This window comes from Mesoplodon densirostris, chromosome 2 (assembly GCF_025265405.1).
Source record: "Mesoplodon densirostris isolate mMesDen1 chromosome 2, mMesDen1 primary haplotype, whole genome shotgun sequence".
Taxonomy (NCBI): Eukaryota; Metazoa; Chordata; class Mammalia; order Artiodactyla; family Ziphiidae; genus Mesoplodon; species Mesoplodon densirostris.
The window spans coordinates 69,871,377-69,892,038 of NC_082662.1; the positions used below are offsets into that span (position 1 = coordinate 69,871,377).

A 20,662-nucleotide genomic window follows, 5' to 3' on the forward strand; every position below is an offset into this window, starting at 1 on the left:
GTTCATCAATTTGTCATTCTGATGTACTTACAGTGCAATGCTCCTTGAAGGAACACAATCAAGGATGATACACAGCACAGTCCTCCTCACCCCTACAGAGCTAGTTCTATACTGGCTGGATCAAACCTGCACTTCAACAGACAATGGCAAGACAGACTGTATTTGCATGTAGTCTAATATATTAATATGCAAAGAGCCAACAAATATGCAAAGAGTAAAACAATGGATTTCAACAAAATATCAGAACTTCAGCATGAGTGTTATAGAGTAATAAAATGATTTCAAGTACATAAAAAAATTAAGTTGATTCAATGATTGGACTTGTGCATTTACAAAACAAAGCTTATCTATACTGCAAAAAGAAAAAAAAGAAAAAAAGAAAAAAAAAGCTTGAACATTTTCATACCCCAATAATGTTTCAATGGCAGATGCACTGTAGCTATACTTTTTGCACACTACTACTTTTTCTACCCTAAATTTAGAAAGAAACACTCTAATATTGTATACATTTGCAAGAGCTGCTTTACATGAAAAAACTGTTCTTATTATAGACTACTCATATTCACTATCTGAAAACTGTTTAAAATTAGTTATGCTGAAACAGTCTTGGAAATCAAGTAATTATCAAATTAAAAACAGAAAGGTTAACTGTTATAGCAGCAGTACAGGTCTGAAACAGTGGTCATGTATAAAAGGAAATTTCACTGTTAATGCAATGGAAGTATGCCAAAAGATCACTGTACACACATGCAGTTTTTAATCAAACAGAAGGGGAAAAAAATGAAGATATCAGGATTACTTGTGCTGAAACAGCCAAATACAATAAATGGAAAAGATCCTCCAACCTACTACTATACTGCAAGGGGGAAAGAAACATGCCAGTGTTTAAAAACTCAAATTAATATTTCATGGGGAAAGCTTATATATTTGTGTATATGTATCTTAATTTATCATTGCTAAGAAATTATGAATCCTTTAAATACCCACATATCCAACTTACCGACACAGGAGGTTTCATATCATTTATTGTAAAGCACAAAACAGGCATTTTAAAAGTGAAAGTATACATTGAAAAAAGTACATTTATATCACAAAGCATTGACCACATAATAGTTGCAAATACATTTGCTGGAATGTGTACATCTACACTAAATACTAAAAACAAACCAATTTTCATTTCTACACAGAAATATTAACCTCCTATCAGTAGTGATAGATATTTTGTACATTTTCAAAAAAAAAAAAGAAAAAAAGAAAGAAAGAAAGAAAGAAAAAACACTATTTTAAACCAAAAACAAAATTAAGATCTTCATCAAGCCGTCTGCATCCATATATTTAACAAAGGTTTTTTTCCCCCACACAATGAAGCAAATACTGTATTGTCCACTTCTTATTATTGGCCCTGTGCAGAAGAGATACATAAGAAATACACAAAAAGTTAAAGAAAATCCTTTAAATGGAGCTAACTCAGGAGTGAATCCTTTAAGAAAGAAAAACTGGTTAATATAAATGGTGGTGGCTTCTTGCATGATTTGCAAATCCCTGGGGGAAAAAAATTTATTTTTAAAATCAAAGGCATTATAGAGATATCTAGCACTCAGATGCCAGAAAGCATTGTAAAAAACAAACAAACAAACAAAAAACCCAAACAATATAGCACAGTATATACTTTATACTTTATACTTTGCCTGATAAAAATTTAAAAGGCAAACATAATCCCAGACAACAGTAAACATGCAGAGAACAGGACTGGAGTTGAAATCAACACATTAGCAAATTTATTATACCTGAGGTGCTGGAGGATGCTGTGGCATTCCCTGGGGACTTGTCTGGGCGTAGTAGGCTGCTTGTTGTCTATAGTACTCAGCCCAGGCTGCACTATAATCTGGCTGACCACCTGGTGGAGCACCAGTAGGGGCAGGAACTGCTTGACCTTTGAGAAAACAAAACAACTTTGTTGCTGTAACCACAACTAAAAGCCCCAAAGAATCTCAGTTCTAATAAAAACAATACCTTGCTTCTTGTAATATTCCTCCCAAGCCTTTGAATAATCTTGTGTCTGCCCTTGTTGACCTAAAAAAAACCCCCTAAATTTTAATACAAAATTATATCCACTGTAAGTACAGGTTATAAAGACAAAAGCACAGAGGGTCAGAATTGCTCCTGTTTTATTTTAAATATTCACTAGTGTCAGAAAACTACTCTGTAATTAAAAAAAAAATCTAAATGCTCTTTTCTTTTTGCCTTATACTAATCAGAACTTTTAGTTCTAGACCATCACTATTAATAAAAAACAAAGCCATCCACATAGTTTTAACTAAGATAGGTAAACATTTAGGCATAATCTCAATTCAATTACAGAATTAATGTTCTAAATTCAGTATGGAACAGCAGTCCACGGTTCACCAGTGGTGATGTTGGGAGGAATGGATGGGCCACTATTTTTTTTGTTTGTTTTCTTATCCATTTGGATTTGTTACACTACAAATTTTAAATAAAACGTAAATCTTCAATGGAGAAAAAGAAAAAACATGTTTTGAGAAAAAAAACCCCACCTAAAAGCTATTATTTAAAGACTTCACTATTTTAAGATCTGGCCAACATTTTTGTTTCCTGATAAGTAACCTATAAACTACATGTATAAACACTAATCTTCAAGATATCTTTTAATATGACATTTAAAGTTTTTATATGCTGTGTCCAAATTACAACACAATTTTATTAAAAATAACTTGATGAAGGACATAAAGAATAATCACTACTGAAGAGGTTGTAAAAAGCAAAATCAATGAAACACAAAGCTCAACAGTTTGCACAAGCACGTTCTTCTAGGTGACTTTCTGGAATTAAGAGACTAAAGAGACATACTCAAATGCGATGCATGAACCTTGAATGGTCTCTGGATTTAAAAAACAAAATAAAAACAAGTCCTCCCCAACACACAAATAGCTACAAAAGACATTTTTTCTGACAACCAGGGAAACTTAAATATGTTGATATTATTGAAAATTTATTTAGAGCAACAGTTGGCAACTTACTTTGAATTGGCTCAGGCACCAAAAAAAGTATACATACAAAGTACATGTCGCAAACTTTTTGAAAATGGTCAATCTGGATAGGAAATATAAACATGGGTGCTTGCTGTACTATTTTTCCAATTTTCTGAAGGTATAAAAAAATTTGAAACCAAAAGTTGGAGAGAAAGAGAACTTGAGTTTCCCTATTTAACTCCTTTATTTGAAAAAAATTTTATTTAGTTTGTAACTTATCTGACTTTATGAAATTATTACAGCTAGACAAAAAATACTGGCAGAAAGCTGTTTTTATGCTTGTTAGATGTTGCCAACAAGGCAACTTTATAGTTTTAGAAAGTGGTCTATTCACCATCACAAAATTGGCCAAAGAATAAAAGCAACTGAGTAAATAAAAATTTCAGATTTATGACTAACTTAAAAAAATGCAAGAAACTCCCCCCTACTTATATGGGCAACAGCACAGAGAAATCCCATATACTGTAAACAAAATTCTCACACTTTTGTTTTCCATACTCTTTTCAAAGAGAAAGTGAGTCTAACATTTTGATCTTATGAGGAGACGCAATTCAAGTAAATCTAAAACCAGTTTCAGTATTTAGACAACTGCCAAATATCTTGGTACCAATAGTAATAAAACCATACAACATTTTCTTACAAACTGCACACTTGAAAACTTGCTGACTTGAGGCCAAACTTATTTAAGACAGCAACAATTTCCACTTCAGGTTTACAAGTGGAACTAAACCTCATTGTTAAGAGATACTCATATTTTAGAGGCAAAAAATAACAATATCAGGGAGACATATCAAGCAAATTCATCAAACTCAAATGTTTCCTGAAAAACACCCCCCATCCCAAACTCAAATATCCCTGTGGAAAGCTAAAAGTAAACATGTTAGACTCTAAGAAAAATAAACAGTTGGCTAAGTAAGTCATCAACATTTGACATTCCAATCTTGAAAGCGTCCATAGAAAATCTCATTCCACTCCTATGTGAAGAGCAAATGTCATTCTTTTTGCCCAGGTGAAAGCAGGGAAAGAACTGTTCCTATCTAATCTATTTATGTTTTGGCTCTTCCCCTAGCCTCTCGCCCTTTGGAAAGCCATGTCCTTAACTTGTTCCCTTTATTCTTCTCCTCAGTTCAAAAACTGTTTTGATATGAGATAATTTAGTAGAACAATACTTAACATTTACATGTAACTTTACAATGTATATAAAGTCTTAATTTCATTCAAGAGATAAGACTTGTCCTAGAGTTCATATGTAACATTCTATTACAGCCCAAGAGACAGCCTTACTTGATTTTACCCTCAGTTATTTCTCCATACACCTGCATCTTTCCCACAACCACTCTCGCCTGGCTCTTTTAGGCCATATGCTAAGGGTTCAGAGTCCACCATATCAGTGCTTAACATTAAAAGGGACTCCGCCTCAAGTCAAACTTATCCCAAAATGCCTTCATTTACTTTCCTCCAAATAGAAACTGCCTGTCTCTATTTTGAAACCTATTTCTCTTTAGGGTGTTTACTTTTTTACAAAAGTTCCCTTCATTCTAGCTTCAAAAGCACCCACATCCAGACTGCCGTCATTCCATATAGGACAGCGATATGAATTCCTTAAAGTTTCTGTCTTTAACCCTCCAGAATCTCATCTTTAAGAATTTCTCTCTTAAGTTCTCTTCATGCTAATCTACGCAATTTACAATTGTTTCAGAAAACAAAACTAATTAAAAAACTCATGTTTCAACAGACTTTTTTTTTTTTTTTTTTTTTGCGGTACACGGGCCTCTCACTGTTGTGGCCTCTCCCGTTGCGGAGCACAGGCTCCGGAGGCACAGGCTCAGCGGCCACGGCTCACGGGCCCAGCCACTCCGCGGCATGTGGGATCTTCCTGGACCGGGGCACGAACCTGTGTCCCCTGCATCGGCAGGAGGACTCTCAACCACTGCACCACCAGGGAAGCCCTCAACAGACTTTTATTAATAAGCAAACTGACAAATCTACAGTGTTAGTGGGAATTTTCTGTTTTTAACAGAAAAAGCTGAAATGGCTTCAAAAGCTGAGACAGTCTCCCTAGTTTGGTGATGAGGACATTGGATTAGAAATCAGGACATCCTTACTGGACTGAATGTCAATATTATGACATAGTATGAGTGTGTTTCATAATTGTAATCATTGTTGCTTTTGTTGTGGTTATCCATTTACAATGCTTGGTGTCAAGTTATCTCTTGTAAAAATAAAATACAGTGTGCGTGTGTGTGGGGGGTGGGGAACAAACCTCATGGGAATAGCAAACCCAAAAACTGCAATAGATACACAAAAAGGAAAAAAAAAAAAGAAACCAAGACATCCAGAGTCCTAGGAAATCCTACCTATGCCACTTAGAAGAGTAAAACTCAATATTTCCAAATAAGGGAGTTTGACTTAGAGATAAAGATCTTTCTCTCTCCCTGATATTTTATTACCCCTTTCTTTCCCTTCCATTTAAAAACATCAAAAGATTGAAATGATTACTTTGATGCTTTAAGGTTTCTTATTTGTAGTTATCCTAAAAAGATCTTAAGGACAAGCAACGCATCTAGAAGAAATCAAACTAGTTAAGCAATCAATCCTTTACAAAACAAAAAACAAAAAAAGACATACAGGAAAAATATATGGACCTTGTAGCTATCATTTAAAGACCTGACAACCTAACATTATTTAAGATTTACAAGTAAGGGGGAAATCACTCAACCAGTTCACTTTGCTCATAAAATTAATAGCTTATCATTGTGCTGCTACAGAAAAACATTCAAGTGAAAAGAAGGTGGGGGTTAGGAGGATCTTCTAACATGGTGTTATGGCATAGAACACTGAAATTTACGTTGAGAATCACAAGTAGACTGTATCTTATGACAAAACTATCACCTATAGATACTTTCTGTATCAGTGAAGGATGAGCAAGTTTATCTTATTAGCTTCTGTTTGTGACAACTGGCTATGGTGTAAGTGTGTTAATTTTGAATGAATGAGAATAAGCATCTGAAAAAAACCTGGTCTGTCCGGAAGTACAACATCAAGTTTGAAATGGTTCCTGAAAAATGCAAATTCAGGAGACAGGCTTGGGACTTAGACCCTCTTAAGAGTTCAAAGCCTGGTTCCACCACTTTGTAGTTGTGTGACCTGTTCTGCAGTGTGCACATCTAAGTGTCAAGTGAACAGAAAGAACTCCACCCACGGTTTTGCTTTCTGCAGTGAAGTGACCTGTGGTCAACCGTGGCCTGAAAATATTAAATGAACAATTCGTAAGTTTTAGATTGTGCACCATCCTGAGGAGCATGATGAAATCTCATACTGTCCCTTTGTCTAGCATATCCCACATTAGTCACTCAGCAGCCATCTTGCTTATAAGATTGACTGTCCTGGTACTGCAGTGCTTATGTGTCTGAGTAACCCTTATTTTACTTAATAATGGCCCTGAAGTGCAAGAATAGTGATGCTGGCAATTTGGATATGACAAAGAGAAGCCTTTTCCTGTAAGTGAAAAGGTTAAAAGTTCTCCATTTAATAAGGAAAGAAAAAAATCGTATGCTGACTGAGGTTGCTAAGATTTATAGTAAGAACAAATCTTCCATGAAATTGTGGAAGAGGAAAAAGAAATTCATCCAAGTTTTGCTGTCCCACCTCAAAATGCAGGTTACAGCTACGGTATGTGATTATCTGCTTAGTTAAGATGGAAAAGGCATTACATTTGTACGAGGTATTTTGAGAGAGAGATCACATTCATGTAGCTTTCATTCAATATACTGTTATAACTGTTCTATTTATTAATGTTGTTACTCTCTTACTGTACCTAACTCATAAACTTTATCATAGTTATGTACTTATAGGTAAAAAGTACAGTACATATAGGGTTCAGTACTATCCGCACTTTCAGGCATCCATGGTGGGGAGGGGACTTGGAACATATCCCCCATGTAAAAGTGGGGGACCACTGTACAGTTTTCATTCACAGCAGTTTGCAATAATATATTTGCAAAGTACTTGAATGACAACTGTACTCTCCATTAAAATATAATAACCAGAAGGGCAGGGCTCCTAGGTGTTATGCCCACAGTCACATTCTCAGTATCTATTCCTATGCTTGGCATATAGTATATGCTCTACATTTACTGAATGAAAACAGCCCTTCTAGGTGACTGTTTTTCCTTTTTCATAATGCAAATGTTATTTAAGTAATTAACTTCCTCTGTTACTTTTTTTTTTTTTTTTTGTGGTATGCGGGCCTCTCACCGTTGTGGCCTCTCCCGTTGCGGAGCACAGGCTCCAGACGTGCAGGCTCAGCGGCCATGGCTCATGGGCCCAGCCACTCCGCGGCATGTGGGATCTTCCCGGACCGGGGCACGAACCCATGTCCCCTGCATCGGCAGGCGGTCTCTCAACCACTGCGCCACCAGGGAAGCCCTGTAGGTTACTTCTTATCTGTTACTTTGCAGCACAAATATTACACGCAACCAATTTTTGCTTGGTGCTCTATAATTTAACCGGTGCCATTTAGGTTACTGACATGTAACTTATCTTTGACAAAAGTATAGGTAATATTCAATGTCCTATGTGCCAGTGGGGAAACTTTTAGTTTCAATTAGTAAATGGCTGACAAATGCACTTAGAAATAAAAAGATTTCTTAACCACAAATTTAACAATTATTATTTGTAATGACCATGATACCTCTGAAAGTTCAGTGATTTTGGAATGCAGTCTTGTTCAACAGTTCTATACCTCAAGATTTTAAAAGTTATCGGATGAAAGAAGTCCAAGGTAATAAAAACACAGAACAGGCTTTTTATCAAAATCTTCAGCCTTTTAGTGTGATATTTACTAAATGTTTCAGTTTAATAAAATGTATAAAAAAAGAAATGTAGAACATACCCATTTTCTTGTAGTACTCTTCCCAAGCCTTGGTATAATCAACCTGTCCAGCTGGAGCTGGATTCTGCTGATCTCCTTATTTAAGAAAAACATAAAAAAGTATGATTAAGGTTTTTAAAAAGCAATTTTGGCCCTTTCCTTCTGTTTTTTGTGTAGAGGAGTTGGGAGTAGCCTGTCATGGAGAATGAGGGTAGGAGAGAAGTGCTGTGTGATAGTGGCATCCTTGCTGGTGCCAAAGACACAGGACTCTGGGAGTACAGAGATAGTGTACAGAGAAGATGGTCTATTTATTTAGAAGAGTAGTTACATTGAGCATATAAGTAAATTCATTGGTCAAATAAAACACACTGACGATACCAGGTCTTTCACCATTTATAAGCATGGAAAGTGGGAAAAGCTGGAAAGAAGAACTTTGAAACCCTGGAATGGAATTGCAGGTGATATGAATGTACAGTTTTAAAAATACATACACATATGGATATTTATGTATTTTTTATATGTAGGTAGGTATACATGTACGTAAATTCATTTCCTAGCTCTGTACACTGAAAGGAGCTAGTAGCAGTTAACACCTCAGCAGCAATGAACACAACTGTTAAGTTTCTAAATATCATCATCTACTAAAAGAAATCAGGGATCATTGGAAAAATGGCTGATTCAAGGGCTGGAGCTCAAAAAGCACAATATAAGCATCTTATTGTGCAAGAAGGTAGGGAAGTGCTTAAAGAATGACAGGCATGTCAAAAGGATACAGGAGCCATCTTGAAGCTACTCCTGACTGGCCAAATCTAGGACAATCTGGTTAAGTTAAAAATATAACTTACTGAATAAAACAGGAATCCATACTGACATAGAGAAATACACAGAAAGAAAAAGGAAACCTCTTCCATAGTAAAATACCACCTAATAAATGCAGAATGAATGACGAAAGGAGAAATTAATCATATTTGAATCAGGCAGCTATTATCAATGAAGGCTAAGGCCTTCACTAAGGAATAGAATCCTAAGAAAGTTTAGCTTAGAAATCCTAGCAAGTTTTCTAAGGAAGTTTAGCTGTGGTACATGTTTTGATCAGAAAGGTAGTTTTCTTTCTCTTTGCTCTAGTAGTTTTATAATTTGTACTAGTTCTTTGTTTCTGCTATCATTTGTTTTTAAAAAAATGTTAAGATTATAAATCACGTCTAATCAAACTGAATTGTAAAACTTCTACTGTATCTTTATTTTAAGGAAAAATGAGAATAAATTTATCCTGTTTGTCCTGCCCCCCTCCAAAAAAAGAAAAGAATAGTGGTATAATCTCAGTATAACTCTCCAGACAGTATTAATTTCGAAAAGAAAAATGGTGATTTTATGGTATAGAATCTTGGCAGACATCAACATGACTAAGTGACCATGGTTACCACCTCTGGGGATAAAACAGGTCCACATTATACGACCCCTACTGTAATGCACTAAGAGAAAAGCATTCATTTCTGACGTATTCTTGCCATAATGTAAGCAGGAACCCTGACTGTGACCTCATCTTCATAAGAAAAGGTTGAAGGGACCTAAACATCTCACAAAAGGTCTGTACTCTTTTGAAAGAAAAAGACAGGAATTATTCTTGATTGATGAGAAGCTGTTGGAACAATTGGTGAAATCTCAGTAACGGCTATGCCTTGGGATAGTAAGATGTATCAACGTTGATTAAGGAGTGCTCTGTGATGGTTATTTTTGGAGAAATACAGGAAGGAGTATTTAAGGGTAATGGGGCATTATGTCTACAGCCTGGTCTTAATGGTTCTGAAAAAGACTAATGATAATGGATATGAACACATGTGATAGGGTAATGGATCAAATGGGGAAGATAAACATCAACAGCTAGATTATCTGGATGTTCTTGGTAATGTATCTTACAACTTTTATGAAAGTTTGCAGTTATTTCAAAGTAACTTGTTTTTAAAAAGCAAAGGCTGCTTACTGAAGCTGTAACTAAATAATATTATAAATTTGGGGGTAATACACCAATGCACTTTATATATAATTCCAAACACAGGTTTTCACTTCCACATAGAAAATAAATTCTTTAATTACCATAGTTACCTTGTCCATTGGTCTGGGTTGTAGTTGGTGCACCGGCAGGAGCTGCAGGCGGTGGCTGTGCTTGTTGTTGATAATAGTGAGCATAATAAGCAGCCCAAGCTGCTGAATTTGGATCTGTTCCTGTTTTAGCTAGAATAAACACAAGTTCTGTATTTGTATCCAAAGTCCGTATCAATCAATCACACACACACCTCTCTAGCAAATATACAGACCCCCAAATTAACTGGACATTAAAAAACAGTAAGTGGACACTTTCAAATTCTTCTATTATTTTTACTGTCATCATTAGCTTTTATTATAGAAAACTTAGGCTCAGAGATTAAGTAACTTTCTTAGTTCCTAGAAAACTAGTGACTGGCAGAGTTGGGATACGAATAAAGATCTTTTGGTTCCAAATCCAATGCTTTGTCTCAAACCATCCTGTGCCCTTCTTTTTCTAAACCAGTTTTGCCTCAAGCACAACAGTTTTATGTGGCAGATGACTACAGGAAAGGAATTCCAGGGACTAACCTGTACAAGAAAGAATTATTTTACAACTATGAACTCTGTCCTATCTTGTTTTCAATAAAGAGACAACTTAAAAACCTTGGAAAAAGAAACAGATTCGCCATATTTCATCTCATCATATTTCAGTGATTATCCTAAAAGATAAACTTGATGTCACTGCCCTATTTGAAATTCTTCATTTATTTCCTGGAGTCTTTAGGGACTATTAAAGCTTTTAAGTACAGAATATCATTCAACATATTTAACAAGATATTTGGATACCCTCACTTATACTTTCCCTTCCAGCCTCCTCTCCCTGCTGTCAACATTTTTCCAACACTCAAGTTCCGCCACAGTAAATTGGTTGTACTTTTCAAAAGTCATCATGCTCATATTTGGGCGTTTCACCATGTTATGTTTCCTTTGCACTTGACTGTCCCTCACTCATCCTTCATAAAAATCAACTGATGCATTAAAAGTTTGAGACTTCTCAGTCAGAAACAGAAATCCTCTTACTGATTCTGTCTTTTATACTGGGTGTATCATATGATACTACAGGTATATCTTTGTTAGTTTATATCCTGAAGAAAGATGTAATTTCCTTAACCAGATTCTATATCTATATGTAATCTATTTAGCCTTCATCCCAAATGGGCAGCAATTCTCAGCTGCCTAATAAAACAAAGGTTAGTGATGTTTGAGGAAAAAAAGGGTAAAGATTCCCAGAGTGATCCAATGTCTAAGGTGATACAATTATAAGGCATTATGCCACTCTCCGTAAGTTTCTAAATTAATACCTGTGTCCCAATATATAGTATCATTACCTGTATAGTAATTAATACAAATATGTCATAGCCTGTCTAGAGAGAGAAACTGAGATAAAACAGACTTTTAGGAATTGATACTTACACTCTTAAAATGTGTAGACCACATATGAAAACCAGTCTCATAATTACATATAACTAATACGTACTGAGAACTTACTAAATTCATTCATTATTATACTCATTCATTTACTTATCATTTTATAGATAAGAAAACAGATTTAGAGAGGTTCAAAACTTGCTTACTATCCCGTAATTCGTAAGTTATGACTAGGACTCATTCAAGTCTGTTTCACTCTAAGTATGTGACTACTACATAAATCTTTAACAACCCAGTAATTTTTTTATAGAAACAGATTTTAATTCAGAGAATACAGACTTTACTGCCAATATAGGGCCACATTTAAATACCAGGATGTTTAATACAAAGTAATGAAACAATTTCATTTTGGTTTTTACATATAAGCAATATCTAACCCTAGCTGTTATTTTTTGGCAAAACGGGTTCTTTCTTTCCCAAAGGCGTTGCTGAAAGCCACATTCATTAACCAATTCTTTCATTGATGACTTCACCACTACCCCAAGTGGGAAAATGAGACTGTGAAACAGAGACCAGTTCTTATTACCATCATTTCTCTCAATCATACTACCTACCCAAACAGAGCATCCAAATAGGTGCAATCCTGCAGATCCAAGTTACCCAATATAAATCTGCCCCTTAATTTTCTCAGTCTCTTCAGTGGTGGGATTCTTCTGCTTAATAACACCATACCAATTAGCTTACAAGAGGGAAAGAAAAATCCTTCCATTCTTTAAACACTATTATACAATAAATTATATTTGACCCTTCTTAAGTCCTTCTAGCACAGTATTGCTAACATTTTAAGTACGCATTTCTACAGAATGTAAATTCACTGCTGCATACTCAGGCCTTAGCGCACACAGTTTAGTTTCTTGAATGTGTGGGAGTTGTGGTTATTTGGTAACTGTCATGTTGTATCATCATGTTCCAAAGAGCATACCTCCTATGAAATTAAGGTATGTTATAATACAGGGCCACCCTTAACTCCAGAAATGTTTAATAAAATTCACTAAAACAATTTCATTTAAATTATTTTAGTTTTAAAAAAAATAAGTATAGGGCTTCCCTGGTGGTACAGTGGTTGAGAGTCCGCCTGCCAATGCAGGGGACGCGGGTTTGTGCCCCGGTCTGGGAAGATCCCGCATGCCGAGGAGCAGCTAGGCCCGTGAGCCATGGCCGCGGAGCCTGCGCGTCCGGAGCCTGCGCTCCGCAACGTGAGAGGCCACAACAGTGAGAGGCCCGCGTACCACACACACAAAAAAACCAAAAACTAAAAAATAAGTATACTAGTGTGAAAAGGAATCCTTAGTTCAGTACCTTCCTTGAAACTACTCCAGTGAAAGAGGCCTAAGAGGTATGTAGTAGGTGAGGGAAAAAAAAGGATCATTTATAAAAGTTACTGGTTTCAATGAATGCTCTTTGACCGTGATGGAAAGAAAACGACAGGGTGGGAAAAGATTCAAGGATAGAATAAAATGTAACAGATACAAATCACATCTGAACAGAGAGAATATTTAACTAAATTAATTTGAGAGTTCCAACATGCAGATATTTAATACAGGCCTGCTTTTTACTAATGTGAAGTTATATCAGGAATACTAAAATAGGCAACTTACATATCTTATTTGAGAATTTGGAAGTTTAATGCCCAAGGATTAAACACTCCAACTGACTCTCACACAATTTTATAAATAAATGTACACTATTCTTTCATGGATAATGTCACAATTAACATACATCTGATGACACTAGCATCTAAAACCTAAGACACTGTACTTCTTCCTATACTTTTGGCTTTTAGCATTCTGTTATACTTTCTACTTTCTCTTCTAAAGTAGAGAAAACCAAATGCAGGTAGAGAAAGACCTACGAAAACAGACCATACTCACAAGTCTTATACACTGTAGTAGAACCAGAACCTAACACTTCTGCTGAAGGAGTGAAACAAGTGCAGAAAATGCACACAATGTAGAATCAACACTAGAAAATGTATAACTATAACAGGAGTGGCAAACAAAAACACAGATTACACCCAAATGATAAGCATCTTTTACCTGGATCTGGAGGGGCCTGTTGCTGCCAATGTGGATATGCATTTCCCCACCCCTGGGGAGCATAAGGGGCTGGAGGACCACTGAAAACACAGAAATCAATTTTAAAATAGTTTCCCAAAATCCAGAATCTTTGAGGAAAAACCTAGAACCAAACTTAAAACTTACTGAGGAGCAGGGCCAGGTGGTCCCGGATTATAAGGTGCAGGGTTATATGGTCCCATTGGAGTTCCAGGCCCAGGGGGCCCAGGAGGCCCATGGGGGCCTGGGACACCATGGGGCCCATGGGGTACAGGTGGCCCTAAAGGATTTACTGGGCCCTGCAAAAAAGCAAAAGACAAACAAAAATTAGAAAGACAGTAATGGTTAAACATTTCAAAGGCCAAATAACCTTCTATTTCTACCCTTTTACCTAACCACAAGCAATCTAAAATTTATGATTTTCCTTCATTTCTTCACTCATGTTGCAAAACTTCTGAACTCTTACCATATTAATGAGGCATGTAAAATTAATTAAAATCAACAGCATTAGCAAAGAACTGAAACATTAACTTTACCTTCTATTCTTTTCAGGCTATTCCCTTTTCCATTATTTCCCTTTCCTTGCACAATTTTTACTTTTACTAGCCCTTTATCATCTTAATCATGGAAGCTTATCAAATATCAAGTTCTTACCTCTAGCTCTTCTTTCTCTGCATCTACTCTACATCTATTCACTTAACATTGTAATCAGAGAACCATGCTGACAATACAGTCCTCAAATTGCTTAGGTCTCATATCGTGAACTGGCTATTGAATACTTCCCCAATAATGTAACAAGTTCTCACTCAACAAACCAGTCCTTCTCACAGCCTTCCTGTCACTGAGCCCCATTTCAATAAATAATTTATTTCCTCCCTTACCCTTTATCATAATTTTCTGAATACCATGAAGATTCCCTTTTTAATTGATTTAGCAAATCAGGATATTTCGTATCCATTTCATGCCACATCGTAATTAATAATGCTTAGTTGATTCTTCTTTGATAATCCAACTTGTAAGGACCACTAGATTTAACTGTTCTCAAATAAAATATTCCTTTCATGCAGTTAATACTCACCATGTGATAACTTGGACAAAAATGCTTAATCTATATATGGTTATCAATTTTCTCACTACAATAAAGCCAAACTTCAAGACTTTCATAATAACCTGTCTCTTTAAGTCTCAAACTGCTGTCATTATCCCTCATTTCAATTATACATAACCTTTCCTTTCCAAATAGTAAAAAAAAAGAAAAAGGATTACTGAAAAAAGGTAGCAACATTTTTACAGGGCTTTGTGCCAGACACTCTTTTAAGTGATAAACACACATACTTCAAACATTTAATCCCTATAACCCTAAAAGATAGGTATGATTATCATCACTTTCAGATGAAAAAGAGGCAAAGAGTGTAAATATCTTCCCCCAAGGTCACACAGTCAGTAAATGATCCAGAGTATTCTGAATCCAAATAGCCTGACTCAAGAGTCCAAGTTCTTCTTAAGAGCTTCTCTTGAACAACGTATCTAGTCTGTCCATCAATCCAGAAGCAATGCTGATCCATGCATAATAATGATAGCAAAATCCAAAACCAAGATGCACTATTCATTTTTCTGGCATCAATTCCTGCCATTACTGAGTCCAACAATTATTTTCTTCATTTTTTTGAACAATTATACTTATTCTCCATACCACAGACCTTATGTTTGTATATATTTTTATAAAGTATTCTTTTTAAAAAAATAAATCTATCTATCTATCCTACCTACCTACATACCTATCTATCTATCTTGGTTGCGTTGGGTCTTCGTTGCTACACGAGGGCTTTCTCTAGCTGCGGTGAGCAGGGGCTACTCTTCATTGGGGTATGCAGGCTCCTCACTGCGGCGGTTTCTCTTGTTGTGGAGCATGGGCTCTAGGCATACGGGCTTCAGTAGTTGTGGCACGTGGGCTCAGTAGTTATGGCTCACAGGCTCTAGAGAGCAGACTCAGTAGTTGTGGCACACGGGCTTAGTTGCTCTGCGGCACGTGGGATCCTCCCGGACCAGGGATCAAACCCGTGTCCCCTGCATTGGCAGGTGGATTCTTAACCACTGAGCCACCAGGGAAGTCCCTATAAGGTATTCTGAAGTGTCTTTTGTATATCTATTTTTGTTTTTCCAAGCAGAGAGAAACACCCCATTCACAGCATGGCAAACATCAAGAAGAACTTTCCTAAGATACTCTAATTATTATTAATAATTTAAGATGCTCCTTCACATTAATTCTTCATAGTAAAATAAAAGAAACACAGTAAAGCACTATTTCCTCACTATTTCCAAATTTGATCATGCATCAGAATCACCTGGAACATCCTTCCAAAATTAGATGCTGGCTCCTACTGCAGACAATCTGAATCAGAACTGTGTATGTTATATGTGTCAAGGTGTAAAGCACCCAAGTGGTCGACATTTTAAAACTCCCCAGACGACTGTCAGCCAGTCTAAGAATTAGGATTTATAGATTTCTACTTTACTGAGGGGGGAGGCATCGGATTCACCTTTGCTTCACCAAAGTTGGATAAGCAAGTCCTTAATAAATAGTGACTTACTGTTAACTGTCTCCTTCAGGTATATTCCACAATCTTCCACCAGCCCTAATACCATAACTCAAGTAATGCTATCCTCTTATTTACCCACCCTGAAGTACAAGGTTCTGAACACCTGTAACTGTGTATTAACTGGGTTATTTTCATTGCTGGAAAATCTCTTCTATATTTTATGTTTCTATTATGTAACCAGACCTATAATTTTAGAGTAGAAATTAACATTTTTCTGTACAGCACTTACAGGAACATATGAATTAATGTCTTATTTAACTAACAGGATCTGTGGTATCAATTGGAAGTTTATCTTTTTTTTTCTTTTTTTTTTTTTTTTTGCGGTACGCGGGTCTCTCACTGCTGCGGCCCCTCCCGTTGTGGAGCACAGGCTCCGGATGCGCAGGCCCAGCAGCCATGGCTCACAGGCCCAGTCACTCCGCGGCACGCGGGATCCTCCTGGACCGGGGCACGAACCCATGTCCCCCACACCGGGAGGCAGACTCTCAACCACTGCGCCACCAGGGAAGCCCCAGTTGGAAGTTTAAAGCATACTCACACCAATCTTTTCTTCTATGAGTTGCCGAGCATAGTCTATTTGCTGTGGAGTGCCACGAATTGTAAATAACTTCATATTAGGATCTGCATTAGGTGGAGGATTTCTCTGAAGTTCTATTCTTGCACCAGACTGTTGGCTTATGCTTTTTATGGTTTCGCCTCCTAAAATCAAAGCACAGTAATTTCTCTAAAGATTCAAAGGATACAAGAGGAGCTATTCAAAATAAACTGGTCACAATTAAGAAGGAAGATATGAACAGTATCCCATTTACCAATATTCTCCTAGGAGTTTCCATTTATTCTACACTTTAAATCAAATTATATGAAGCATTTCAAACATTTAAGTTTTAAGACATAACTTAGTATGTCTGCACCCAACCTTAAAATGAATTATAACATCAAAATATTTGCTTCAAAGAAATTGCTTTTCTAAGCAATGTATATATAAACTAACACAATGATTTAAAAATTCAAAAATTTAAAAACATGCCAGGAAACAGCAAAATAAACAAAAACACTAACCACTTCCTAGGTCAGAAGAAAAATTTCTTACACTGATAATTATACTGTTGGTTCCCTTCTCTAGAAGCCAACGTGATTCAAATCCCACTCTTGATTTAAGTACATATAAAGCCCTTCATTTAGGCTTTAGGTGTTACTATCAGCATAAGAACACTTTTCTACTAAAACACAGTCAGAAAAAAATTATTGCTACTCATTTACAACAGCAACAGAACCGTTAAATTATTAACCACACATTAATAGTTTTAAATACATTGCCTTTTCCTATTATTAATCCAGTTTTCCCAGTCGGTACAATGAAATTAAATTCCTGTAGTCCACCAGGTGGTCCCATGTTCCAGTTGCCTTGACCTCTACCTCTTCCTCGACCACCAGGTCCAGGTCCACCAGGATTACCAGCCTAAAAGAGGGGAAAGACAAAGTCAGAAATATGCTCTTCTTTCCACAGTAAAATTATTACACATCTATTTCCCTTAACTTTCATTTTCCTAAATGAGAAGTTTAGAGAAGTTGGGACACAACTTGGCCCAAATAATCAAGAAATGTCCACCACCATTTATTCCTTTTATGCCGTGGTGAATAAAGCAGTGCACTTATGTAGCTGCCATCCTGCTCCAAAATGTTTACCTTAAAGCAATTTAAACTTTCTAGCTATTAATAAAGTATCAGCAAACAGATTCGGACAAAAAAAATATGGAGGGGGACTTTCACATTTAATGAAGGAAAAGTATTTTTTAAATGAAAACAAAACAAAACAATGAAAATTTAACATTCTATCAAACCTGAACACTTCGAAGAAGGTCTGTAATAATTTCTGCAGCATGTTGACATCGGTCTGGAGGTCCTGTTATTTGTGCTATTCTATCTGGTGTCGTTCCGTCATCTTTAAACAAAGGAACAAACTGGATTAATTTAGCATTAAATTAATCAGTGTCAAAAGTAACTGCCACCAACGTTTAGAAAATAAATATATGTACTCACCTGGCTTAAACTGAATTCGAACACCAGCATCATTTTGTATTTTTTTAATCATCTCTCCATTTCTTCCTATTACGATGCCAACAGCAAATCTTGGAATGGGGACCTTACGCAGAGAGGACTAAGAATTAGGAAAGCCATTTCCTGAAAAATTAATCTGCCCCAAACCATAGAAGTACTATATTTATATCAAAGAGGATGGCAAGATACAAAGTACACATTCTGTATTCTAAGATAGAAAGTGGGGGGGAAAGACAGTACAATGTTAGAGAAGGCTATGTAAAACAAAACAGGAAAAACCTTATTTTATTTATGGGCTAGCATTCAACCACTTCTAAACTGGTATTTTTACTTACATCTATTCCTTCATTTCCTCCTATTCTTGACCCATACTCATTTCGAACTTCTCTGAAGCCACCTTGATCACGAATTAATTCTAACACCATTTCCTTGGCTTGCTGAAGTAGAAAAAATTACCCAATTTAGGAATCGTGTCTCAAAACACTGTAATTATTCATGCATGTGTTCCCCCTCTGCCATCCACCCCAAATCCCTCTTTGTAAAATATAAACTTAAGTTTACTTGAACTTTGTATGGGTCCCCTGTAATCCTAAGAGGTTTGTCAGCACCAGTGTTCTGAGGTCCATCTTGGATCATAACCATTTTAACTCCAGCCCGTTCCTGTTAATCACAGAAATCAGATGTATTAACAAAAGGGGAGAGGAAGAAAACAGGCTTCAAAACAGACAAAAAGTAATCATTTTACAAACATAGTAATACCTGAAGTTGTTTAATAGTCTCTCCCCCCTTTCCAATGACTAATCCTGCTTTGCTAGCTGGAATCATGATTTCTTGAACCGCATTTCCTGGCCCATCACCATGGTGGAAGCCAGGGGCTGGTCTTCCTTTTTCAACAATCTGGTCCAGTAACCGTTTTGCTGATCTGTTAACAAATTAATAGCCAATACAAAATAATATAATCAGGTACTCCTCCCATCCCAACTCAGGATAAGGTGGCCTAAAACTAAATTTTAACAATTAAAAGAAAATGCCATGAGTGTCAAAGACTGAAACCACACAATAAATTTTCTAGGTATCAATATATAATCAATATTTTTGAGAGTAGTCCAAAATTTCCGAGAAGACACACCCTACTTCTAAAGTTATCTCAGAATAAAGCTCATTCTTCCAAAAATTAAACAATGTGTTTACTTTTTAAACCTTTACTTTGGTTACTCACATGTTAAAATTTATTTGTTCACTTAACAAATACTTAAGAAATGTCAACTATATGCCAGGTACTATTCTAGGTAATGGGGTTACAGCAGTGAAATAAAAAGACAAGGTCCTTGCTGGCATGGCTTAACTTCATTAAATAAGTAAAAATAGCAGGTTAAAGAAACAACATATTTGTTAAGTGCTATAAAGAAAACCAAAACAAGATAAGGAGGACAGGTTGTGTGTATGTATGTGAAGGGATGCTATTTTATGCAAAATAGATGAATGAACAATTCCCTGGCAGTCCAGTGGTTAAGACTCTGCGCTTCCACTGAAGCAGACTCAAGTTCGATCCCTGGTCGGGGAACTAAGATCCCAGAAGCCGCACAGCAGGGCAAAAAAAAAAAAAAAAAGAAAGATGAATGACCTTACTGATAAGGAGACATTTGAACCAAGACCTGAAGAAAGTAGAGGAGTGACTGTGAAAATATCTGGGGAAAAATGTTCCAGGGAGAAGAAACAGAAAGTGCAAAGGATTCTAATGAGAAACACGCTTGGTGTGCTGAAAAAATAGAAAAGAGGCTAAATGGGGCTAGAACAGAGTGAGTTGGAAGAATGGTAAAATATGAAGTGAGAAAGGTGGCAGGTAAGCCAAGCCATAATAACGACACCGACTTCTACTCTAAATGGGAAAGCATTAGAGGATCTTTGAGCAAAGTAGTGATATGAATTGATTCATATTTTAAAAGGATCGGTATGGCTATACTATAATTAGACAAGGCTAAAAAGAATGGAGACACATTGTGGTAATATAGGCAAATGGAGTCATAGATAAGGTGACAGTATAGAAGGTGGCAAGAAGAGGCTGAATTCCAAATAACTGGGAAGGAAAAAATGCTTATGGATAAATGAGACTTTAGAGAAAGATAAAGTATTAAAACAGAGTTTTCATACACTAAAATGAGATGAACTAGATTGAGTAAAAGAAAAAGCATGGGCTGGAAAACAATGATTCTGTTTTTAACAATTTGAAGTTTAACATTTAAAGCTGTCTAGTAGACATTCAATTGGACAGTATACTAAGGAAGCAGCTGGATATGAATCTGGAATTTAGGGAAAGAAATCAAGGCTGAAGATTCAAGCAGAGCTACCAACTTTTACGGAGTTTTTTTGGTAAAAGAGAGCAGAGAATTAGAAATGTGGGGTTTAGGGATGGTTTTCTGTTTAGAGGGATTTTCAAGCACGTTTATATGCTGTTAGAAATTTTCTAAGGGGAAAAGGAATAGCGCAGGAGAAAGTCAGTTCAATTGCAGGGAC

The 20,662-nt window shown here is 36.3% G+C and overlaps 1 protein-coding gene across 13 annotated transcripts in view; it reads right to left on the minus strand.

The window, feature by feature from the left end:
• The window catches only part of FUBP1 (far upstream element binding protein 1), a 34,310-nt gene that overhangs the window by 3,351 nt on the left and 10,297 nt on the right, over positions 1-20,662 (minus strand). For 4 of the 13 annotated variants that reach the window (XM_060089998.1, XM_060089997.1, XM_060089993.1 and 1 more), the window contains 14 exons: positions 18,908-19,070; positions 18,710-18,808; positions 18,484-18,585; positions 18,131-18,233; positions 17,932-18,032; positions 17,408-17,549; positions 16,629-16,789; positions 13,638-13,789; positions 13,473-13,552; positions 10,018-10,155; positions 7,945-8,019; positions 2,014-2,073; positions 1,788-1,933; positions 1,217-1,402 (listed from right to left, as the gene is read on the minus strand). In XM_060089998.1, the coding sequence (XP_059945981.1) occupies positions 1,394-1,402; positions 1,788-1,933; positions 2,014-2,073; positions 7,945-8,019; positions 10,018-10,155; positions 13,473-13,552; positions 13,638-13,789; positions 16,629-16,789; positions 17,408-17,549; positions 17,932-18,032; positions 18,131-18,233; positions 18,484-18,585; positions 18,710-18,808; positions 18,908-19,070 (1,531 nt within the window). In that variant the 3' untranslated portion in view covers positions 1,217-1,393. Of the gene's footprint in view, positions 1-1,216; positions 1,403-1,787; positions 1,934-2,013; positions 2,074-7,944; positions 8,020-10,017; positions 10,156-13,472; positions 13,553-13,637; positions 13,790-16,628; positions 16,790-17,407; positions 17,550-17,931; positions 18,033-18,130; positions 18,234-18,483; positions 18,586-18,709; positions 18,809-18,907; positions 19,071-20,662 lie in introns of those variants that run through there. The other 9 variants (XM_060090003.1, XM_060090002.1, XM_060090000.1 and 6 more) reach the window with 4 other exon arrangements.